Below are 25595 nucleotides of genomic sequence, written 5' to 3' on the forward strand. Positions count from 1 at the left end.
TCTGCCACAGTTCACTGAAAGACTCTCAGAGCCGCTCGGCTCATTGCAGCACCAAGACCCAGAAGTCCAGTGAGGTCCCAGTAACTCGAGTGTGGGTTTGCAGTGCAGCTGCTCACACCCTGGTGACCCTGCAGAGAAGAAGACCAGCCTCACACTTCCTCCTGGCCTCTGCTCATCCCCAGTATCCACTTATGGGAGATGTGTGCACAGAAACCCCAAACTGCCTGCATGTGACAGCTGCTCAGTCACCTCCCCTCCACAGCGGCGATGAGTCCTGTGCTCACCCCAGGCTAATTGCACTGCCTGGCTAAGCAGAGCGCCCCAGCTCAGGGAGGGGAAGGAATAGCAAACTCAGCAGTGAGGTGTGTGCTGAAAACGTTATTGCTGATGGCACCTCATCTGGCTAAATGCACAGAACAGGGGCCTGGGAGTGCTTTGTTTTAGGGATGCATCTTCCTATTCCAGAATCTGTATCCCACGGGTGACTGTCAGCAGCCTTGACCTGGGCTGTGGGAGACATGCAGATCCATCCAGCCAGTTGCTGCCAGAGATCCTGGAGTTGAGCTATGCACACTGTGCAGGACAGCAAGCCTGTCCGCCTCAGCAGGGGACAGCCGGGAACCTGGCAGAAGGCGCCGCCCCAGGACTGTTCTGAACCGAGGGCCCATCCCGTGACAGAGAGTCCTTCTGCACTTGCTGCATCCCTGCCACAAAGCAGTGATGTGCCCTTCTCGCCCACGTGCCCCTTACCTGACAGGGTTCAGCTGAAGAGCCTCCGCTGCTTCCTCCTTCGCATCCCACTGTAGCGCCTCCTGGATCAGGCTCTTCACCAGCTCAGCCTCACCTCTGGCCAGGTCAGGGGAGGCCTCCTGCAGCCTCCGCAGCATCATCAGGTATTTGCTCTCCACCTGGCAGCTGCGGGCTTGCAGGCGGGCACACTGGAAGAGAGCGTTGGGGGTGCCATCAGAGTGGCTTGCTGCAGATGCACGAGACTGACGGCCCCTGACATGTGTGTCAGCCATGAGCATGGCTGGGGAGCAAAGCCCACATCGCCTGCCCTTGCCCCTGGAAACCCCCCACCCAAAGGCACCCAGTGCCAGGGGTCTGCCCCAGCAGCTGCCTGCATCTCCCGTGTTCATGGGCAAGCAGTTACGGAGTCAACCACATGCCACGGAGCGCAGTGGAGGGTGGAAGGAAGGCCACTGCAGCAGGGAAGGCCACAGCAAGGCCGCTGCAGCAGGGAAGGCCACAGCAAGGCCGCTGCAGCAGGGAAGAGCCAGAGCCCCGCAGGAGCAAGGAGAGGTGCCTGGGTGCCGGCAGTAGGTCACTGCTGTGCAGCAAGGGCAAGCGGGGGCTGGTGAGCTGGGGGGTGTTAGAGGGTAAAGCGGGAGTCCACAGGAGTGTGTGTGCATGTGGAGGAAACTGCATAGGGAATTTTATTAGGGGGGTGTCAGAATTGCCCAGAGTGAAATTTGGCCAGGACACCTGGGTTCATACCTTGACCATTTTGAAGAGGCATCTAAAGCCTTACCCCTGTCTCATCTATTCCAACTGCTCCTCTGCAGCTTCCCAGCCAGGCCGTGCTACTCCTCTACTGGCAGGGACAGCGCTAGTGACTAGCAGAAGGCTCAGCTGAGTTTGAGACTCCGGTGTGCTGGCCACTGCCCAGACAAGTAATGAGAGACAGGCCTGCCCCAGAGAGCTCAGAGCCAGGCCAGAGAAGGGGTGGGAGAAAGGAAGCGTCGTTCTCCTGGATATACAGGTGAGAGGCTGAGGGACTCACCCAAGGGCATGCCACGCTAGGAGCTCACTGAAGACATCTGCGCATCGGCTGCAGCAGTTAGGAAAGCAAACAAGGTGTTAGGGTGCATAGGGATGGGATGGAGAACAACATGGAACTAATACAGTGCCATTATTCACAGCACTGCCTCGCCGCTGTCTGATTCGTGTGAGCAGGACTGCACCCCACTTTGACAGTCACTGCAGAACTAGAGGGGACCATAGCGGGGGAGGAGGAGAACTAAGGGCTCTGAAGATAGATTAACTGGGACTGTTTTCTGTAGAGAGGAGATGAATAGGAAGGAGCATGACAAGAGTACAATCATGAATGGAACAGCAAAGATAGGATCAAGGGCAGTGCCCATGCCATCACACAATACAATAACATGGAGAAACTTGGTGAAATCAAATGGTGCCAAATTCTGACAAAATTCTGAAACACTTTTTCATACAGCACACCATTAACCTGCGGAACTCACTGCCACATGAGGTGTTGAGACCAAGAGCTGAGCAGGATTCAAAAAAGGACTGAATGTTTCTGTGGCTGAGTATCCAGAGTTATGATAGCAGAGATTAAAACGCAAACAAGTGCTTCAGAAGGGACAAACTCCAAGCGCTGAGTGTCAGCCGACCTCTAACTCCTGGGGGCTGAAGGGAACTTTCCTTGTGGGCATCTTAGCTTCAGCGCTGCATCCTGCTGGCACTGGCCCTTGTCGGCGACAGGTTACTGAACTGGATGGCGCCTGGGGTGAGCCTGTTCCTATGTAAACCCCAGAGCCTCACGTGACTCTAAAGTTTGTGTCTGGCCTGGAGTTGAAATTTGTAGAGAAGCAGAAATTTGATTTTGCAAGACCCCAACTCTACTAATGCTTCATCGTCCCTTGAGACCCAAACAAAAATTAGGGTTTGCCTGTATGTTATTTGGGAAACTCTTGAGGGAAGATGATCAGAGATCCCATGTCGGGGCCACCAAAATGCAGAGTGAAGGAGTGGATGGGAGTCTACTGGGAACAAGACCCTTGTTGGCTTACTGTGCATCTGGGACTGGGGCTGGGTAGGAAGGGAAACTCCTGCATTGGTGCTCACTTCACAATAACTAAATGAACAGCTGCCACCTCTCTCCGCAGCTCATCTCACCTTCATCAGCAGGACTTTCTCCTTCTCGGCAACACTTCTCCAGAGCTTCGTGACCTGGTGGATCTCTGAGTTGAGGAACTGGTTCTGAGTTCTGTAGGCATCTAGGTCATCCTGCCAGAAAGCAGAGCAGGTGCTCACACCAGGCTGGCAGCTTGCAGACAGCAGGCAAGCTTTTGCTATTCTCCTCTCTGTTTTAAATCCCCACAGAAAAACTAAAGAATGAGAGGATGGCTCCATAATTTAAGGTAAAATACATTACAGGGAGGGCATAATTCTCCCAAATAACATCAGAGACCCAGGAAATTTAGACGTAAGGCTAAACTTAAAAGAAATTCAGACACGTTCAGGTCTGGAATGTACAGGTAGGGCACCCAAACCATCTTACCTCTGCCCTGTAATAGTGCGTAATGCTTGGGAGATGCTGCAAGGAGACAGGCAGAGAGATCTGGGTTTGGTTCATTTTTAAAGGCATTCCAGGCACCAACAAACCTCACCTCACTGCAGACAAAACCCCACTGTTGGCCGCAGTGCTTCTCTGTTGAGAGACACAAGCGTCCATTATAACTGCACAGAGGAGGCTGGGAGCTGCACGGTGGGCCAGGCTGTCTGAGGGGAAATGTTGTTTACACAGAGGACACATCTGGACAGACTGAGTGAAAGCAGCAACAGAGGAGGAGCTAAGGGTTGAATGGAGGATGACTCGGCGGAGTCAGGCTACCACTTCCCCATCTCTTGATCCAGACAAACCCTTCAAAGCCCAGGACTGATATCAGCCCAGCACTTGCAAACTGCCTGCAGTTTGGACAGCAAAGGAGCGGCACAAACCAGTCCCAGGCGCCTGCTGTACCATATACTACAGAGCCCCCCAGCTGCTGATTTGGCTGTGCCTGCCTCACAGACCTTCAAATGCTCAATCTCCTCCTGCTGCTTGTACAAGGTATCCGCGGCAACAGCATCAGCCTCTTGCACCGGCTCAGAGAGATCCTGGGCAATCTGCTCCGTGAGCTTCAGGATGACTTGCTGCTTGGCCTGGTTCTTGTCCATCAGGAGTTGCACGTGCTCCTGCAGCTCCTCCACACGCCTGTCCCTCAGAGCCACGCTCTGCTCCAGCTCCTGCTTGTCGGTCTCCAGGGCTTCCACCCGACTGCTGAGCTCCACAATTTGCCTCACTTTGTGCCGCACCAGCTCCAGCCGGTCTCTGTCTTCTGCAGCAGTCAGGTACATGCTGGATGCTCTCTTCTCCTGCTGCGCAGCCTCCAGAGCCTTGTGGAGAAGCTTAACCAGCTCCTGCGGGGACATGGAGCGATCGTCACAGCACACGACCACAGGCAATACAGCACCGGCTCTGAATGAGGTCGCAGCAGGCCTGGGGTTCTGGTTAAGGGACGGGGACACTATCTAAGGGAGAGACGTCCCTTGGGCAGGACACCCCATAGCTGCCTTTTGCTGAGATGTGGGCACTAGCCAGTGTCGGAGAACGATTTGCAATTCCTATGTGTCTATAACAGCGGAGCTGTGCTGCCAGCCTGCCCTGGGAGCACCCAGCATGGACGGGTCTCCATGCTCCAGGGCCTGTACCACTCTAGAGGTGCTGTGCTGTTTGCAAGGGGATGCTGTGCATCCCACCTGGCCCCGGGCTCTCCACAGGCAGATTCCTGAGGGCTGACTGGATGCAGAGCCCCGGGCAGGGGCGGCGCGTGCTGGCTCCGGGGCTGCCAGAAATCCCCTTGTCCTGGTAACACTTTCACCGTCACCTCCCCTCCCCGGAGCAGGCTCTGACTCATGGCACATGGCCACAGAGGAAGCTTGCACGGTCTGGGAGAAGGCCATCGCCTCCAGGAAGTAAACGAAGGACGGAGCCAACCCCCCCCCGCCCTGAGTCACACCAGTGTGAGCCCACTGACCGCCCCCTGCCCCGCCCCTGCCCCAAGTCACACCAGTGTGAGTCCACTGATCGCCCCGCCCCGAGTCACACTGGTGTGAGCCCACTGACTGCCCTGCCCCCGCCCCAAGTCACACCGGTGTGAGCCCATTGACCCCCCCTGTCCCCGCCCCGAGTCACACCGGGGTGAGCCCACTGACCCCCCTGCCCCTGCCCCGAGTCACACCGGGGTGAGCCCAATGACCCCGCTGCCCCCGCCCCGAGTCACACCGGGGTGAGCCCACTGACCCCCACCCCGAGTGACACCGGGGTGAGCCCACTGACCCGCCCGTCCCCACCCTGAGTCACACCGGTGTGAGTCCAATGACCCCCCCCCCTCCCCGAGTCACATCGGGGTGAGCCCACTGACCGCCTGCCCTCGCCCCAAGTCACACCGGGGTGAGCCCACTGACCCCCCCTGCCCCGAGTCACACCAGTGTGAGCCCACTGCCCCCCCCGCCCCGAGTCACACCGGTGTGAGCCCAGAGTGACCCCTCCCCTGCCCCAACTGAGAACAGCTCCAAAGGAACATCACTGGAGAACCAAGCATAACATGCTAGCAAATGGCACCCCAAGAAGTGCTCATGCTAGCACCTAGGGGCTTGATCCAAAGCTCCTTGGGGTCTATAGAGCCATCCCAATGGCTTTGCTGGGCTCTGGAGCAACGGTTCCCAGACCAGCCTTACCTTCTGAGACTTGATTTCCTCTGTCAGCGTCAGGACCTGCTGCTGCAGAACAGCCACCTTGTCAGGGGAGCTTCTCTCACGTGCCAACCCTTCAGGGAAGGCAGGGAAACCGCTGGTCAGCCACTTCGCTTTCCTAGGCCAGTGTAACCTGGGCCCAGCCCGTGTGTCCTCTCGGGCCTGCTCCCTGACTGAGGGAGACAAGTGAGAGGAGGGGAGTCACTTCTCTTGTGGGAAACCAGCATCAAACTGAATGACCAGCTGAAGAAAGATGGACACACAGGGCCAGCTGAAGTGCTGTATCTAACGTAGATACACAGGGCTCCAGCCTCAGCCGAGCTCGATTGGACGTAGCTCCGCTGGAGTCAATGGGGCTGATCCCAGCCGGTGTCAATGGGCGCGGCTCCACTGGAGTCAATAGGGTTCTGCTGATTTACACCAGTAATGGCCATTTGGAGGGAAAACCGGCTGCCAAGCGAAGCCTGACCGCTCTGATGGGAGGATTTGCTGCTCAGAACAGAGAGCAGAGGCAGGAGTGGCTGCTCTAAACTGCAGCCATTGGGAAAGTGCTGGCAAAGCCCATGCCCACTGCCAAGGTACCCCACTGCTGCAGGCATCAAAAAGAAAACAGGGCCAGGTCCCCAGCTCCTGCAAAGTGGTTTCAAGGGAGCTATGCCAGTCAGTGCCAGCTGGGGACGCAGCCCTGCGATGTTCCATAGCAATGAGCGGGAGCTGCTCTGGAGCCCTGGAGAGCAGAGCACTACGGTTCGATGTCCCCAGAGGACATCGCGACGCTCCCTGAGGCCTTGGCTACACTTGCGAGTTACAGCGCAATAAAGCAGCTCCGGGCACACTAGCTCACTCCCCGTCCACACTGGCAAGGCACGCAGAGCGCTCTGACTCTGCGGCTACAGCACTGCTGGTACTCCACCTCGGCGAGAGGAATAACATTTGCTGCGCGCCCGCTGGAGCGCCGTAGCGCCAGTGTGAACGAGGTGTTGCATTACTGCGCTCTGATCAGCCTCCGGAAACGTCCCATAATCCCCTTAAGGCAAGTGGCCACTCTGGTCATTGTTGTGAAATCGGCTGCAGGAATGTGGAAATGCCCTTTCAAAGCTCCGTTTCGGAGAAGCCAGCTGCTTATCAGCTCCAAGAAAAAGCAAACATTTACTGTTTGCTTTGAGTGAGTGAGAGAGAGGTGTGGGGGGGGTGTCTGAACTTACAAGACAGCATGCTGACACTCTCAGCACTCCAAAAACCCACTCTCTCTCCCCCCACATACACACAACACACTCCCTGTCACACTCCACCTCACACCCCCCCCCATTTGAAAAGCACATTGCAGTCACTTGCATGCTGGGATAGCTGCCCATAATGCACCGCTCCCAATTGCCGCTGCAAGTGCTGCAAATGTGGCCAGGCCAGTGCGCTGGCAGTTGTCAGTGTGGACAGACTTCAGCGCTTCCTCTACTGCACTCTCTGAAGGCGAGTTTAACTCACAGCGCTCTACATCTGCAAGTGTAGCCATGCCCAGAGAAACCCGTCTCCTTCAACAGCTGGCAGGGCTGCTGCACAATGATTTCACGATGCCAGGCTGGGATACAGGCCACAAAGGGTAGTGAGGAAAAAGTACCTGGACATTCTGCCTCCCCTTCCACCTCTTGTTCTTCCACCGGAGTCCCAGGGTGCGCCGGGAATCCCTCAACACCGGAGATGCTCCTGCCATTGCCCGGGTGCTGCCTGGTGCCACAGATATTGTAGATTGTATTTCTGAAAAGACAAAGAAACCCAAGGAGCCCGAGGGCCAGGAGAGCCGTGGTCACTGAGGCCAGCCTGATCACTGGCTCCCCTGGATTGCCACGCCCCTGGATGCTGCTCCTCACTTTGTTATGCAGGAAGGAAAAAGTAAGGCAGAGGGGAGGAGTTGGGAGAGGGGTCATTGGGAGGTACCATCACTTGGAATAAGAAAATCCAGACAAACATCCATCATAAGAACAACCATACTGGGTCAGACCAAAGGTCCATCTAGCTCAGTATCCTGTCTTCCGACTGTGGCCAATGCCAGGTGCTTCAGAGGGAATAAACAGAACAGGTAATCATTGAGTGATCCATCCCCTGTCAGTGATCATTGGTCCTTTTGGTCAATTTCATGGTCACAGGATTTTAAAAATCATAAGTTTCATGATTAAATGTGAAATTTCACAGTGTTGCAATTGTAGGGTCCTGACCCAAAAAGGAGTTGTGGGGGGTTGCAAGGTTATTGTAGGGAGGGTTGTGGGACTGCTACCCTTACTTCTGAGGAGCTGGAGAGCAGTGGCTGGTGGCCAGGAGCCCAGCTCTGAAGGCAGAGTCGCTGCCAGCTGCAGGCAGAAGGAAGGATGGCCTGGTATGGTATTGCCACCCTTACTTCTGCGCTGCTACCTTCAGAGCTGGGCGCCTGGCCAACAGCTGCCACCCTCCGGACACCCAGCTCTGAAGGCAGCGCAGAAGTAAGGGTGGCAATACCATGACCATCCTAAAATAACGTTGTGATGACCCCCCCTGCAACTCCCTTTTCGGTCAGGACCCCAATTTTAGAAACGCTGGTCTCCCCCGTGAAATCTGTACAGTATAGGGTAAAAGCGCACACAAGACAGATTTCATGGTGGGAGATCAGACTTCACGGTCTGTGATGCATTCTTCATGGCCCTGAATTTGGTATGGCCCTAGTCATCAGTGATCATTAAAAAATAGATAAAAAACAGGCCAGATCCCAGCTGGTGTCAATCGGCCGTAGCTCCACTGGCGTCAGTGGGGCCAGATCCCAGCTGGTGGAAGAGGTGGATGAGGCTTTTTTTAAACAACTAACAAAATCATTGAAAGCCCAAGATCTGGTGGTGATGGGGGACTTCAACTATCCAGATATATTTTGGGAAAATAACACAGTGGGGCACAGACTATCCAATAAGTTCTTGGACTGCATTGCAGACAACTTTTTATTTCAGAAGGTTGAAAAAGCTACTAGGGGGGATCTGTTCTAGATTTGATTTTAACAAATAGGGAGGAACTCGTTGAGAATTTGAAAGTGGAAGGTAGCTTGGGTGAAAGTGATCATGAAATCATGGAGTTCACAATTCTAAGGAAGGGTAGAAGGGAGAACAGCAAAATAGAGACAATGGATTTCAGGAAGGCGGATTTTGGTAAGCTCAGAGAGCTGATAGGTAAGGTCCCATGGGAATCAAGACTGAGGGGGAAAACAACTGAGGAGAGTTGGCAGTTTTTCAAAGGGACACTATTAAGGGCCCAAAAGCAAGCTATTCCGCTGGTTAGGAAAGATAGAAAATGTGGCAAAAGACCACCTTGGCTTAACCACGAGATCTTGCATGATCTAAAAAATAAAAAGGAGTCATATAAAAAATGGAAACTAGGACAGATTACAAAGGATGAATATAGGCAAACAACACAGGAATGCAGGGGCAAGATTAGAAAGGCAAAGGCACAAAATGAGCTCAAACTAGCTACGGGAATAAAGGGAAACAAGAAGACTTTTTATCAATACATTAGAAGCAAGAGGAAGACCAAAGACAGGGTAGGCCCACTGCTTAGTGAAGAGGGAGAAACAGTAACAGGAAACTTGGAAATGGCGGAGATGCTTAATGACTTCTTTGTTTCGGTCTTCACCGAGAAGTCTGAAGGAATGCCTAACATAGTGAATGCTAATGGGAAGGGGGTAGGTTTAGCAGATAAAATAAAAAAAGAACAAGTTAAAAATCACTTAGAAAAGTTAGATGCCTGCAAGTCACCAGGGCCTGATGAAATGCATCCTAGAATACTCAAGGAGCTAATAGAGGAGGTATCTGAGCCTCTAGCTATTATCTTTGGAAAATCATGGGAGACGGGAGAGATTCCAGAAGACTGGAAAAGGGCAAATATAGTGCCCATCTATAAAAAGGGAAATAAAAACAACCCAGGAAACTACAGACCAGTGAGTTTAACTTCTGTGCCAGGGAAGATAATGGAGCAAGTAATTAAGGAAATCATCTGCAAACACTTGGAAGGTGGTAAGGTGATAGGGAATAGCCAGCATGGATTTGTAAAGAACAAATCATGTCAAACCAATCTGATAGCTTTCTTTGATAGGATAACGAGTCTTGTGGATAAGGGAGAAGCGGTGGATGTGGTATACCTAGACTTTAGTAAGGCATTTGATACGGTCTCGCATGATATTCTTATCGATAAACTAGGCAAATACAACTTAGGGCTACTATAAGGTGGATGCATAACTGGCTGGATAACCGTACTCAGAGAGTAGTTATTAATGGTTCCCAATCCTGCTGGAAAGGTATAATTAATGGTGTTCCGCAGGGGTCTGTTTTGGGACCGGCTCTGTTCAATATCTTCATCAACGACTTAGATATTGGCATAGAAAGTACGCTTATTAAGTTTGCAGATGATACCAAACTGGGAGGGATTGCAACTGCTTTGGAGGATAGGGTCAAAATTCAAAATGATCTGGACAAACTGGAGAAATGGTCTGAGGTAAACAGGATGAAGTTTAATAAAGACAAATGCAAAGTGCTCCACTTAGGAAGGAACATCAGTTTCACACATACAGAATGGGAAGAGACTGTCTAGGAAGGAGTACAGCAGAAAGGGATCTAGGGGTTATAGTGGACCACAAGCTAAATAGGAGTCAACAGTGTGATGCTGTTGCAAAAAAAGCAAACGTGATTCTGGGATGCATTAATAGGTGTGTTGTGAGCAAGACATGAGAAATCATTCTTCCGCTCTACTCTGCGCTGGTTAGGCCTCAGCTGGAGTATTGTGTCCAGTTCCGGGCACCGCATTTCAATTTCTCAACATCTTTCTTGGAGAGGGTCCAGAGAAGAGCAACAAGAATAATTAAAGGTCTTGAGAACATGACCTATGAAGGAAGGCTGAAAGAATTGGTTTTGTTTAGTTTGGAAAAGAGAAGACTGAGAGGGGACATGATAGCAGTTTTCAGGTATCTAAAAGGGTGTCATAAGGAGGTGGGAGAAAACTTGTTCATCTTAGCCTCTAAGGATAGAACAAGAAGCAATGGGCTTAAACTGCAGCAAGGGAGGTTTAGGTTGGACATTAGGAAAAAGTTCCTAACTGTCAGGGTGGTTAAATATTGGAATAAACTGCCTAGGGAGGTTGTGGAATCTCCATCTCTGGAGCTATTTAAGAGTAGGTTAGTTAAATTTTTATCAGGGATGGTCTATATAGTATTTGGTCCTGCCATGAGGGCAGGGGACTGGACTTGATGACCTCACGAGGTTCCTTCCAGTCCTAGAGTCTATGAATCTATGAATTAAGCAGAGCGCCCCATAAGCTCTGACAATTCACCGCAGCTGAGGATCTGGCCCCAAGTCTTTCCTGTAAGTGAATGTTGTGCTATTGACGGAGGCAGAAAAGACTGGTACAGTATAGATAGTAGGCAAAGCCTGCTCTTTCTTTCTTTGTCTCTCTTGCATCACACCGTTCCCTTATTTGTGTCAATTTGTTTTGGTTACAGTAAGTACAATATATGGGGTCCGCTGGATATAGCCAAACTAGACTCCTAACAAAACTGGTACCTGGCTATGACAGCAACAGGTGCTTTGGAAATACTGAGGGAGAGAAACAAACCGTGCAGCAGAGGCTGGATTTGAAGATAGGGGATGCAAGGACACACTTATATCCTCAGGCTCCTAACAGAGTGTCTGTTTCTGCTGCCCACTTGACCCACAGATAAGAGCCCTAGCTAAACTACCATGCTGTGGGAAACAAATCAGACTGTCCTACCCCACCCGGGATGTTCTCCAGTCCCCACGGAGCCTGAATTTGTGGCATTCTCCTCCTAGGATAACACAGCGTGTGGTCCCAATGGGCTGGCTAGCAATGTTAGCCACCAGGACTGTCAACGGTGTTAGCTGTCAACATTAGTATCTTTTTCCCTGACTAGCATTAGAGGCTAGAAGCTCTAGCCTCCATGATCTGGTGCTTGTGACAACCAGTGCCAACGATGAATGCTAGGGCTCCAATCCCCAAAGCACTTACATACAGCCATGCACAGGCTTATGCACTCTGCTGGATCAGAACTCGGAAGGTCAGGGCCTGATCCAGTTCCCACCTTAGTCAGTGAGAACCTTTCCCTTGACGTTGATGGGAGCTGCATCAGGCCCTTGGAGAGGCTGGAAGTCCATGTGCATTTGGGGCTTGATCCTGCAATGGGCTGAGCACTCTGGCCCTGATCCACTGATGCACTTCAGCATGAGCTTAACTTTAAGCCCTGAGCAGTGCCACTGACAGCAATGGAACTGCTCACCCGCTGGGAGTTAAGCACTTGCTGAATCGGTTCTAGAGCGCTCAGCGCCTTGCAAAGTCAGCAGCTTTGGGCCAACACTACATGACTACTTCTGCGCATGCCCAATGCACCTGATCCAACGCCCACTGGAATCAGCAGCAAGAGTCCCATTGACTTCAGTGGGCTGTGGATTAAGCTCTACTGCGTGCACTCAGACACGACTGTGAGCGAACTTATTAGATTGTGCACATCAACGTAAGTGCTCGTGCAAAAGGTGTATGGACACTGGCATTTAAAAAAATCCAGGCTGTAGACCTGCTGCTGAGATTTACTGGTCAGAAAGCGACAAGGAAACACTGCAGAGAGCTTGCATTTCCTCCTGGGCGGTATTCACTCCACTGCGTTTGAGTTCCCACATGCTGCATGAAGGCATTACCCACATGACACATTTCTTGTCTTGTGCTATAGTAATGCTCAAGAGCACCACAAGACAGGAGCCCAATACACCAGCCACACCTCCATCGCCACTTACTGTATTTCAGTCCAAGGGTGTTTGAGGGAGATGTTCTGGAGGGCATCAGACAGCTGGGGAGCGGGCAGAAAGGCTGCCTTTAAACCTACCACATCTGTAGGGGTTTTCACAGGGGGCAAGAACCCCTCGCCTTCAGTGTGAACTAGAAAACCAGGAGAGAAATTAGATGAGCTCCTAAACCTTTGATCAAACTCTGCCTCTTTACATTAGGCATTAAGCCTTGTCATATCCTTTCAGCTCAGTCTGTATATCTGTTCAAGACAGATCAGAGGAAGCCATCCAACCTTCCATGTAGTTTTCTAGAGAGACAAGGTAGGTGAGGTAATATCTTTTATTGCTGAGAGAGACCAGCTTTTGAGCTACACAGAGCTCTTCTTCAGGTCTGGGCAAGGTACTACCAGCGTCACAGCTAAATATGAGATTGAACAGATAGTTTAGCACAGAGGTGGATTAGGGGTTTGTGGGGCCCTGGCCAGAGCAAGTAGGGGCCCTTTCCCACCCCTTCTGCCTGCAGTCCCCCCTGCATGAGGCCACCGTGCCCTGACCCTGCTCCCCGGCAGGAGCACTGGGTGGGCGGAAGGAGTTGTCATGGTATGGGGATGCCCATTTTTCCTGGGAGCCCCCAATTGGCTGGGGCCCCTGGGCAGAGGCCCCATTGGCCTAGTGGCTAATCCACCACTGGTTTAGCATAAGTAAGTAGCACATAATCTATCTGTTTGATCTCATATTTAGCTGTGACACTCGTAGTACCTTTCCCAGACCTGAAGAGCAATTCTGTGTGGCTCGAAAGCTTGTCTCTCTCACCAACAGAAGTTGGCCTAGTAAAAGATATTGCCTCACCCACCTTGTCTCTCTAATATCCTGGGCTACAACACTGCATACAACAATTGTAGTTTGCTACACAGATAAGAGCCCAGAGGCCCGCAGATGCAAACATCTTTCTATTCATCCACTGCCAAGGTAACCTAAGTTGACTTTAACTGTTTACATTTTAAAGTGTACAATGCAGTAACCCTGAGTAATGTCCACACAGAAGCCAAACAAGGAAAAAACAAAACTGTGCTGGCATCATTTCCCCCCGCAGACGGTATCATTTGTATGTATTTATACTCATAATAAAACTGATGCCACAGAGCCTGGATTACTGGAAAAGACAGTGATAGCTGCCAAGTAAAAGAGAGACCAACACACATCTATGCCTCTTAAACAGAGGTACAGCATTTGCTGGCAAATTTTTTTTTTTTTTTAAAGCAGGAAAGTGTGCACCTGGTGACAGCTAAGCAACAGACTAGCCCCCAGGGGCACCCTGCACCAGTCACAGGGGCGTAACTGTGTGATCATGTCCTGACACAGATTGCAAATGGAACAAAAGGTAGGCCCTTCGCTGCAGGCCCTGTAGCCCCTTCAGGAGTTCCTAAGAACCGTACAGGGTTCACTCCAGGGAAAAAACAAGAGCAACTGTAGACATACATCTGAATGCCTTTGACCCCACCAACCCTGCTGCCCCTCAGACAGCCCCAGCTAGACAATCAGAGCCCTGGCTGTGTATGAAAGTCAGTCCCTTTATTTCAGAAGATGAGCTCTCCAATGAGAGCTAGCTTTGCTCTCATTACAAAGGCCAAACGTTTCAAGCTTGGGGCCCTCCATGTTGGCACTTCAGTACCACCTTGAAGTCAGTGGGAGCTTCAGGAGCTCAGCACCTCTGAGACCTGGAACTTGTTTAGGTGCCTTGTTTGAAAATGCTGGCCCAAAATCTCTGTACACTGATCAGATTGGGGGAAATACCTACTGGTTTCATTGAGCAGAGATTCATTCGCAGGCAGGGCTGCCGCAGTGACGCTGTCCACAGGAAGCCCAGTCTGGGTATTGCAAAACGCCCAACGCTTCATCTGCAGCTGCTGCAGCCAGTACATCATGGCCTGTCGGCTGAATGCCTAACATTACATAAAACAGGTTGGAAGTGGCTCTCTGAAGTGCCAGTTGCAGCCTGCTGTGAGGTCCCTGAAGAGCTGATCACCACCTCCCTGCTCTAGTCCAGCTGCTGTTGGCCAGGCAGGAGACACCTGCTCCCTGAGCACCAGGCCCCCAGTTGTAACCCTGATTCAAGAGGCATGGGGTAAATCCTGAACCCTGGTCTCCCAGGCATACCGCTGACTGTCTACTACATTAGATGGCTGGTCTCTTTGTTTTAAAGGAAAAGCCTGTCACAGCTGGAGATTTCTGGCCCTGCTGCGTTGGGCAGAGAGTGATATAGAGGGAGTTGAAAGCTGTAGGAGTTAGTTTGCAAAGGCTCCATCCTCAGTCAGCTCTCGTTGCTACTGATCCATTGCTCTTTGCCAGAGGAGTCCCACCAAGATTGGGATTTGACCATGGGGCTCTGCAGGTGAGTCAGGTCAGGCCTGGTGTCCTCAAGTCCCATCCTTTACTAAATCTAGGTGGGGAAAGACAGGCTTGTGACCCCTGCATCTGACTGTAACTAGAGGTAAATGTATATGTTTTACAGGGGAAGTTCTAGGCACTTGGGCAAAATTCAGGCAGACATAGACCCCAGCCAGTGCTACTGACTTTAACGAGACTGAATAAGCGTTTAATTAGTAACCACATGCCTCTCTCCCACCCAAATCGTCACAGTGAGCTTCCAAGTTGACCCAGCACCCGTCCCCAGGCCAGGATAGCTCAGTGTTGTATTAGAAAGGTTACATCCTGGAGTTCAATTGCTCCTGACTTAACTTTCCTTTTGAACTCCCTGTCTGATTCTGCTCCCATTGAAGCCAGTGGAGTTTTACAACAGAATCAGTGAGAGAATCAGGCCCAAAAGCTAAAGGCCCGCATGTTCTCATGGTAGTGCTTAAACCTTGCTATTGAACTTTTACCTGGACCATTTTAATGCTGGTCCATTCATACTAACAAGCTGCAATACTAGCTCCTACATTTCACAATAGCCAGCAGCAGTAGTTGCCTAGAAAACATTGTGCTCACCTTAAGGATAAACACTCTGCTTGGAGTTCTGATTTCAAAAACCCCTTCATCTGCGTCCACCTTGCAATCAAAACCAGCGCTGGAGAGATCAATGCTCCCCAAAGGGTTAACATCTTGAGCTGTCCTGCAGTACAGTAAGTGACATTTATTTTCATCATAAAAGAACCAACGAGACTTCCAGGCCTTGATTGGCCCCTTGACCCCAAGTTTATTTAAATAGCCACAGAGTTTTTTTCTGGGTCCTTCTCTGCTAGGATTGAGCTGTGTGTTTCCCAAGTCCCTCTGAGGCGACGATACAGCTCTCTCTTTCGCTGAGCCTGCATTACCGCTGTTATCATCGGAATCTGACTCAACTGGCTTGCCTGGAATTCCAGCCAGGAGACACTCTCCACTTTCAGGTCTCCTTTCCATCTCTTCCAGGAAAGATCTCCTAAACCTGGAATTAGAATTGCAACAGGAAACTTACTAGGTAAAGTATAACGGCAACTCACAAATACTGTTGAGAATTGATTTGTAATGGTCCAATATTTTCAAAACGAAGTATTAAAGTTTGGCTCCTACGTCCATACGCCTAAAGTAGCATAAGAATGGGCATACTGGGTCATACTCAAGAACCATCTAGCCCAGTATCCTGTCTTCTGACAGTGGCCAATGCCAGGTGCTTCAGAGGGAATGAACAGAACAGATAATCATCAAATGATCCATTCCCTGTTGCCCATTCCCAGCTTCTGGCAAAACTAAGGATAGGGACACCATCCCTGTCCATCCTGGCTAACAGCCAATGATGGACCTATCCTCCATGAATTAATCTAGTTATTTTTTTAACCTTGTTATAGTCTTGGCCTTCACAACGTCATCTGGCAAAGGGTTCCACAGGTTGACTGTGTTGTGTGAAGAAATACTTCCTTTTGTTTGTTTTAAACCTGCTGCCGATTAACTTCATTGGGTGACCCCAGTTCTTGTGTTAGGAGAAGGAGTAAATAACACTTCCGTATTTGCTTTCTTCACACCAGTCGTGATTTTATAGACCTCAATCAGATCCCCCCTTAGTCATCTCTTTCCCAAGCTAAAAAGTCCCCATCTTATTAATCTCTCCTCACATGGAAACTGTTCCATACTCCTAATCATTTGTTTGTCTGACTTCCAAAGGTGCTGACTTTAACCTTTGACTTCCCTGACATAGCTCTCACCTTCCCCATCGCCTTTCCTCTAGCATCCATTCATCTTGCCATTCCCTTTTCCACTCTGAAGTCAGAGTGGGCTGACAGGAGAGAAGTGACATCACGACACCGTGAGCTTTAGAAGCGAACATACTAGACATAGTATCTTGGCAAGTCGAAGCAGAAATGTGGCAGATGTGGCAATTTCCTGTCATATCCTTGACAAACCTTACTGAGTTCAGTTTAAGAATCTCTGACAGTGTGAATTGCCTAAAGGCCAACAACAGGGTCCACTGCTGTAAAACAGCAACTCCTAACGGGCCTGACAAACCCACTACATCTAGCACACCACTTTTGTGGTATTTATCCATAAATGATGTCACATAGAAGTCTCTAATAAAAGCTTATATCATACTGATCCTCAAATCATTGCAAGATGCATATACGAATTACATTTAAGGCCTTTGTATATATACTGAAAATATGTTTTATAATCTGTCTCCAACCAAAGAGAAAAACTGGTTTCTTCCAGACCGGAGGTAAGATATGTATCTCTCCAAATGTAAACTAAGCATTGTAAGCCAACCCAATGGAAGCCTGATTTACACACTGAGTCACCAGGAAAAAAGCATAACAGAGAATTAGCTATAGGGGTAGCTTGGGTACAAGCGATCATGACTTGATTACATTTATAATGTGCAAGCAGAATAAAATCCAGACCACTAATATATATACTTGGTGCTTTAATAGGACCTACTTCACAAAGCTAAAAACAATTATGAACCAAATCAGCTGGGAGGAAGAATTTAAACAGAAAAATGTGAATGACAATTGGTAATCATTTAAGAATACCTTCCTAGATGCCCAAAAAGCCAAAATTGAGGGAAGAGACCATAAAACCAACCTGCTTTAAAGGGGAAGTTAATAGATTCATAGATTCATAGATTCTAGGACTGGAAGGGACCTCGAGAGGTCATCGAGTCCAGTCCCCTGCCCTCATGGCAGGACCAAATACTGTCTAGACCATCCCTGATAGACATTTATCTAACCTACTCTTAAATATCTCAAGAGATGGAGATTCCACAACCTCCCTAGGCAATTTATTCCGGTGTTTAACCACCCTGACAGTTAGGAACTTTTTCCTAATGTCCAACCTAGACCTCCCTTGCTGCAGTTTAAACCCATTGCTTCTGGTTCTATCCTTAGAGGCTAAGGTGAACAAGTTTTCTCCCTCCTCCTTATGACACCCTTTTAAGGCACAAGGCAACTATATATATGATAGGAACTGTAGAAAATTCATAAAAGAAGCAAAGGGACACAAGGAGAAATCTATGGCCAGCAAAGTTAATGGCAATAAGGAATTTTTTAAAATATATTAGGAACAGAAAGAATTCTGACAATGGTATTGGTCCATTAGTATATGGAAATGGCAGAATTAACAATAATCATGCTGAAAACGCAGAAGCATTTAATAAATATTTCTGTTCTGTATTTGGGGAAAAGCAGATGATACAGTCTCATCAAATGGTGATAACGCTCTTTCCATTCCACCAGTATCGTGGGAGGATGTTAAACAGAAGCCATTAAAGTTAGGCATTTTTAAATTAGAACTTTTTTAAAAGTTGGCTGACAAGCTTGCTGGACCATTAATGTTAATTTTCAATGAGTCTTGGAGCATTGGGGAAGTTCCAGAAGACCGGAAGCTAATGTTGTGTCAAATTTTTAAAAAGGGTAAATGTGATGACCTGGATAATTAGAGGCCTGTCAGCCTGACATTGATCCTGGGCAAGATAACGGAGTGGCTGATATGGAACTTCATTAATAAAGAATTAAAGAAGGGTAATTTAGTTAATGGAAATCAACATGGATTTATGGAAAATAGATTGTGCCAACCTAACTTGATAGCTTATTTTTATGAAATTACAAGTTGCGTTGATAAAGGTAATAGTGTTGAAGTAATATACTTAGACTTCTATATGATTAAAAACTAGAATATAAAATTAACACGCCACACATTAAATGGATTAAAAATTTATTAATAGATAGATCTCAAAATGTAACTGTAAATGGGGAGTGTAGGTGTGTTTCAAATGGGGACCTGCAGGGATTGGTTGTTGGCCCTACATAGTTTTACATTTTTTATCAATGACCTTGATGGAAGAAAGCATATATACAATCATCACTGATAAAGTTAGCAGATGTCACAAAAATTGGGGGAGTGTTAAATAACGAGGAAGACAGGTTACTGTTTCACAGTGATCTAGATTTCTTGGTAAACTGGGTGCAGGCAAACAATATGCATTTTAACATGGCTAAATGTCAATGTATGTGTATACATCTAGGAACAAAGAATGCAGGCCATACTTACAGGATGGGGGACTCTATCCTGGGAAGCAGTGACTCTGAAAAAGATTTGGGGGTCATGGTGGATAATCAGCTAAACATGAGTTGCTAGTGGGACCTTGGCCAAAAGGGATAATGTGATCCTGGGATGCATAAACAGGGGAATCTCAGGTTATTTTACCTCTGTATTTGGCACTAGTTCAACCACTGCTCCAATAGTGTGTCCAGTTCTGGTGCTCACAATTCAAGAAGGATGTTGATAAATTGGAGAGGTTCAGAGAAGAGCCATGAGAATGATTAAAGGATTAGAAGACATGCCATCTAGTGAGAGACACAAAGAGCTCCATCTATTTAGCCTAACAAAGAGAAGGTTAAGAGTGACTTGATTACAGCCCATAAGCATCTACATGGGAAACAAATATTTAATAAGGGGCTCTTCAATCTAGCAGAGAAAGGTGTATGATGACAATAGATTGAACCTGAAGCTAGATAAATTCAGAGAGAAATAAGGGCGTACATTTTTAATGGTGAGGGGGATCCACCTGTGACAGATGGCAATATTCTGGGCATATTTTAGGAGAGCCCATTGTATTAAAAATGCAAGTGCCTATGTAATATTGTAGGATTTTTCTGGAACTTCTCTAGCGGGAAGACAGGATTAAGGCAATACTGGGGAAAAAGGCATTGCAAATGCCCACCTAAGGACTCAGCTTTTCAAGGTTTGCCATGTGGGAGGGGGATCTTTTGTATGCTGATCACTTGTTACCTGAGGACAGCTCAGAGTGGATTCTCCAGGGACAAACAGACAGAGCAAGGACTTGTGAATAAATAACCCAAGTTTAAGCTGACTCAGGGCCTTCTGTCTGATCCAGCAAACAGACTGGCCCTCTGGTTCTTATAACTGGGCAGTGACACTGTGATCAGTCTCTGAAGAGAAAGCAAGCAGGCCTGCTTAGGCAAGCTGTCATTTGCTGGCAATGACAAAGTGTCGGCAAGGAACTGTGCAGCCTGGAAATATCCTGGTCAGGAGGGAGAGAGACAGGTGTCTCTCCACCTAAGAGAGACTGGCTGGGGAGCCAGAAGCCTGGGAGTGGATGCCCTTGCTGGACCACTGAGGGGAAAACCCAGGTGTAGTTGCCATGAACTGGGATACAACCTACTGCTGAATATTCCATTTGCTGACATGAACATGCATATTTCACAAAGGCATGGTGCCATATGGAATTTCACACCATCAGTAAACTTTAGTTCCTCAACTACCTTTTCCTGTGTAGCAAAGTCACACAGGCAGGTCTAGCACATTCTAGTGAGTGGGGAGCCACACTCAAATCCCCTGACCCCAAATGGCACCGCATTCCACAAGTGGTGACTTTGATAGAATTGCTTGTGGAGCAAGGTGCTATTCAATATGAGCAAGTGGATTGGAATCTGCTCTCACAATGTTATAGGCAATTTTCTCTCTTTGCCCAGTGTCCATGGAGCTTCAAGTCTATTGGCTCCATCAGCAGGCTCCATTCATTCAATTCTCACCTTTATGCTTTCACTCCATTTCCCACACTGAATGAGGGAGGCAACCTAGTGACAGAGGATGTGGAAAAAGCTAATGTACTCAATGCTTTTGTTGCCTCTGTCTTCACGAACAAGGTCAGCTCCCAGACTGCTGCACTGGGCAGCACAATATGGGGAGAAGGTGACCAGCCCTCTGTGGAGAAAGAAGTGGTTCGGGACTATTTAGAAAAACTGGACGTGTACAAGCCCATGGGGCCGGATGCGCTGCATCCGAGGGTGCTAAAGGAGTTGGCGGATGAGATTGCAGAGCCATTAGCCATTATTTTTTAAAACTCATGGAGATCGGGGGAGGTCCCAGATGACTGGAAAAAGACTAATGTAGTGCCCATCTTTAAAAAAGGGAAGAAGGAGGATCCGGGGAACTACAGGCCAGTCAGCCTCACCTCAGTCCCTGGAAAAATCATGGAGCAGGTCCTCAAGGAATCAATTATGAAACACTTAGAAGAGAGGAAAGTGATCAGGAACAGTCAGCATGGATTCACCAAGGGGAAGTCGTGCCTGACTAACCTAATTGCCTTCTATGATGAGATAACGGCTCTGTGGATGAGGGGAAAGCAGTGGATGCTTTCCTTGACTTTAGCAAAGCTTTTGATATGGTCTCCCACAGTATTCTTGCCGCCAAGTTAAAGAAGTATGGGCTGGATGAATGGACTGTAAGGTAGATAGAAAGCTGGCTAGATCGTCGGGCTCAACGGGTAGTGATCAATGGCTCCATGTCTAGTTGGCAGCCGGTTTCAAGCGGAGTGCCCCAAGGGTCGGTCCTGGGGCCAGTTTTGTTTAATATCTTTATTAATGATCTGGAGGATGGTGTGGACTGCACTCTCAGCAAGTTTGCAGATGACACTAAACTAGGAGGAGTGGTAGATACAATAGAGGGTAGGGATCGGATACAGAGGGACCTAGACAAATTAGAGGATTGGGCCAAAAAAACCTGATGAGGTTCAACAAGGACAAGTGCAGAGTCCTGCACTTAGGACGGAAGCATCCCATGCACTGCTACAGACTAGGGACCGAATGGCTAGGTAGCAGTTCTGCAGAAAAGGACCTAAGGGTCACAGTGGACGAGAAGCTAGATATGAGTCAACAGTGTGCTCTTGTTGTCAAGAAGGCTAACGGCATTTTGGGCTGTATAAGGAGGGGCATAGCCAGCAGATCGAGGAACATGATCGTTCCCCTTTATTCAACATTGGTGATGCCTCATCTGGAATACTGTGTCCAGTTTTGGGCCCCACACTACAAGAAGGATGTGGAAAAATTGGAAAGAGTCCAGCGGAAGGCAACAAAAATGATTAGGGGTCTGGAGCACATGACTTATGAGGAGAAGCTGAGGGAACTGGGATTGTTTAGTCTGCAGAAGAGAAGAATGAGGGGGGATTTGATAGCAGCCTTCAACTACCTGAAGGGGGGTTCCAAAGAGGATGGAGCTCGGCTGTTCTCAGTGGTGGCAGATGACAGAACAAGGAGCAATGGTCTCAAGTTGCAGTGGGGGAGGTCCAGGTTGGATATTAGGAAACACTATTTCACTAGGAGGGTGGTGAAGCACTGGATACCTAGGGAGGTGGTGGAGTCTCCTTCTGTCATAACTGTAAAGGGAAGGGTAACAGCTGACCTGTGTACAGTACTATAAAATCCCTCCTGGCCAGAGACTCCAAAATCCTTTTCCCTGTAAAGGGTTAAGAAGCTCAGGTAACCTGGCTGGCATCTGACCTAAAGGACCAATAAGGGGACAAGATACTTTCAAATCTTGGTGGGGGAAGGTTTTTGTTTGTGTTCTTTGTTTGGGAGTGTGTTCGTTCTCGGGACTGAGAGGGACCAGACATCAATCCAGGGTCTCCACATCTTTCTAAACAAGTCTCTCCTATTTCAAACTTGTAAGTAAATAGCCAGGCAAGGCGTCTTAGTTTTCCTTTGTTTTCTCAACTTGTAAATGTACCTTTTACTAGAGTGTTTATCTTTGTTTGCTGTACTTTGAACCTAAGACTAGAGGGGAGTCCTCTAAGCTCTTTAAGTTTGATTACCCTGTAAGGTTAATTTCCATACTGATTTTACAGAGATGATTTTTACCTTTTTCTTTAATTAAAAGCCTTCTTTTTAAGAACCTGATTGATTTTTCCTTGTTTTTAGATCCAAGGGGGTTGGATCTGTATTCACCAGGAGTTGGTGAAAGGAAGGAGGGGGAAGGGTTAATTTCTCCTTGTTTTAGATCCAAGGGGATTGGATCTGTGTTCACCAGGAGTTGGTGAAGGGAAGGAGGGGGAAAGGTTAATTTCTCCTTGTTTTAGATCCAAGGGGATTGGATCTGTGTTCACCAGGAGTTGGTGGGAGGAAGGAGGGGGGATGGTTAATTTCTCCTTGTTTTAAGATCCAAGGGGTTTGGATCTGTATTCACCAGGGAATTGGTGAAAGGTTTTCTCAGGGCTTCCCAGGGTGGGAATCTAGAATTGGGAAATGGTGGCAGCGGAACCAGAGCTAAGCTGGTAGTTAAGCTTAGAAGTTTTCATGCAGGCCCCTACATTTGTACCCTAAAGTTCAAAGTGGGGATCCAGCCTTGACACCTTCCTTGGAGGTTTTTAAGGCCCGGCTTGACAAAGCCCTGTCTGGGATGATTTAGTTGGGAATTGGTCCTGCTTTGAGCAGGAGGTTGCACTAGATGACCTCTTGAGGTCCCTTCCAACCCTGATATTCTATGATTCTATGATTAGGGGTGTGTCACTGGTAGGCCAGATGGCAGCTGCCGCCCAGGCTGCAGGCATTAGCTAAGGCAGTAACACACTTATAGCTGGAAACCCCAGATCAGTTCATCAGAATGTTAGTTTTGCTCAGAAAAGGTATTAGTCTCATAAGAATGCAATTAGCGCTTAGACTCTATGAAATGCTTGTAAATTGTTGCATGCATTAATCTCATTTACAATGTCTGTATTCCATGCTATAAGGAAATATGTAAGTTTTACTTTATAACTTTGAAAATGTTTGCTCTGAATTTGTAAGCTCAGGCATGGAAACCATCTCCCTGCCCATCCAGAAGGATTATCAAAATCAGATGTGCCATCAAGGAGCATCACAATGCAAAGGATTGGTTACGGGTCCTATCCCATCTGGACAATGCTACATGCAAGGAAGCTCATCCTGTGTGCTTGGAGGCTGAATGAAGGAAATAAAACAAAGCTACAGGACAGTGTGACACTGCACCCCATATTCTTCAGTGATATTATTATTATATGGTTAAGATCTAATCATAATGTATTTTATGCAAGATAAGTCATGTGAGGTGTCATTGGAAAGGTTATGATTTACTGAATATGATTATCCTATTTGTATGCATGTATCATTTTTGTATCTGGAGTTAGGAAGATTGACTATATATCTGTATTACAAATGTGTTTACACCTGGGGAATGCCCACTAGGCAAAGGGCACTCAGTCTAAGTGGCTGGCTGGGAAGGGCCCATTCAGGTTGAAGAGCCATTGGGGAAAACAATAGGCCTTAGAAGAAGCTTATTTCCCACCTTGGGGCCTTCCTGAGGACGCTGCAGACAGCCTCTGATTTATGGCTGCTGTGACACTTCAGGGACATGTGACTAGGTCATCTGGTGCTGGACTCCATCTTGGGATACCAGTGTTTTTCCACTGACCGGGTGGGAACCGAGCTTTGAAACAAAGGGTTCCAGCCATATGCAAAAGCTATTTAAGGTAGGGGAGTGACATCATCGTGGTTCTTCTCTCACTCCTCGCCCAAAGAGACTCCTGAAAACACCTGAGGAACAAAGATCGAACTGGAGGAAGTGCTGGACCCATGCTAGAGGGATTTTTAGCCTGTGAATAGAACACCTAGGGATTCCAAGCTGTAAGCTAGTGCAGCTTGTCCCTTAAGAATCTGCAGCCTGCTTGCATCATCATTTAGGGTGAGAATGCTATTCAGACCTGATCTATGTAGTATATTAAGCTTAGTTGGCGGTTTTGTTTATTTGCTAGGTAATCTGCTTTGATCTGTTTGCTATCCCTTATCATCACTTAAAATCTATCTTTTGTAGTTAATAAACTTGTTTTTGCTTTGTCTAAAACCAGTGTGTGGGAGTTTTAACTCGGGGCAGAAAGCCATTGTATATTCCTCTCCACACTGAGGGGATGAATTTCATGAGCTTACGCTGTACCGTTCCCTGTGCAGCGCAAAATGGTATAATGTTGGGTTTACACTCCAGAGGGGGGAGTGTGCCTGAGTAGCTGGGAAGTTCCTCAGCTGGAGCCTTCCCATGCAGAGCCGATTACAGTGTCTGCATGTAACTGCAGCTGGGTGTGTCCCTACCTGTGTGTGTGCTGGTGAAAGTGCAGGCTGGAGGCAGCAGGTCAGTGTAAAGGGAGCCCAGGCTGGTGGGTCAGGGAGGCTCAGTGGTACCCCAGTTCCAGGTGGCACCCTGGGGGGGGGAACCCATCAGAGACAGTTTTCCATCATTTTGACTGTTTGAACTCTGAAGTGCCAGAGACTCTAAACTGAAGCCAGAGATCCCCAGGGACTGCGGTGGGTCTGCCTGCACAGAGTTTGAATTGACAGATCACCACAACTCGATCACTCTTAGGATTTAGATGGTAACTTGTTTGTGTGTATGTGTTTGTTTGCTTTAACCTGTAAACAGCTCATTTCTTTTTTCTAGTTAATAAACCTTTAGATAGTTTATTACACGATTGGCTACCAGGGTTGTCTTTGTTGTCAGATCTAGGCTACCACTTGATCTGGGGTAAGTGACTACTGGTCTCTTGGGACTGGAAGCAACCTGAATGTGGAGTGATTTTTGGTGTAAGTGACCATTTATCACTAAGTCCAGTTTGTCTAAGCCAGATAGACTAAGGGGAATGTCTTTGATTCCACAGTAAGACTGTTATAGTGATCCGGGAGTTCACATTTGTTATTGGCTTGGAGAAATCTAATGATAAAACACATCACCAGTTTGGGCTGTCTGCACGGTTTCTGACAGTCTGCCCTCAGGCAGGCACTCACAGTTGTGAGCCACTCCAGACACCGTGACAATGGCGTAGTCTTGGCAGGATTCACATGCTACAGGTCAATTGGGTTTATAGATCATAACACCAGTGCTGTTAAAAGTTTAATGTAATACTGAGAGTTTTTACGGATTAAAGATTAGTCACGAGTGACTCACAGTCATAGGAAGGGCTTCACAAAAAGACCTTGAAAAATTACATAGAAATAT

The 25595-nt window shown here is 48.2% G+C and overlaps 1 protein-coding gene across 4 annotated transcripts in view; it reads right to left on the minus strand.

Annotated features, from left to right (window-relative positions):
* The window catches only part of TBC1D2 (TBC1 domain family member 2), a 42739-nt gene that overhangs the window by 13070 nt on the left and 4074 nt on the right, over positions 1 to 25595 (minus strand). Inside the window, exons 1-10 of one of the 4 annotated variants that reach the window (XM_034774389.1) lie at positions 19005 to 19022; positions 15321 to 15756; positions 14131 to 14275; positions 12342 to 12483; positions 7154 to 7290; positions 5524 to 5711; positions 3817 to 4203; positions 3302 to 3337; positions 2917 to 3027; positions 751 to 938 (exon numbers count right to left, since the gene is read on the minus strand). In XM_034774389.1, the coding sequence (XP_034630280.1) occupies positions 751 to 938; positions 2917 to 3027; positions 3302 to 3337; positions 3817 to 4203; positions 5524 to 5711; positions 7154 to 7290; positions 12342 to 12483; positions 14131 to 14275; positions 15321 to 15731 (1745 nt within the window). In that variant the 5' untranslated portion in view covers positions 15732 to 15756; positions 19005 to 19022. Of the gene's footprint in view, positions 1 to 750; positions 939 to 2916; positions 3028 to 3301; positions 3338 to 3816; positions 4204 to 5523; positions 5712 to 7153; positions 7291 to 12341; positions 12484 to 14130; positions 14276 to 15320; positions 15757 to 19004; positions 19023 to 25595 lie in introns of those variants that run through there. The other 3 variants (XM_034774388.1, XM_034774390.1, XM_034774391.1) reach the window with 3 other exon arrangements.

The sequence above is a fragment of the Trachemys scripta genome, chromosome 6 (assembly GCF_013100865.1).
Source record: "Trachemys scripta elegans isolate TJP31775 chromosome 6, CAS_Tse_1.0, whole genome shotgun sequence".
In the NCBI taxonomy this organism is placed as follows: domain Eukaryota; kingdom Metazoa; phylum Chordata; order Testudines; family Emydidae; genus Trachemys; species Trachemys scripta.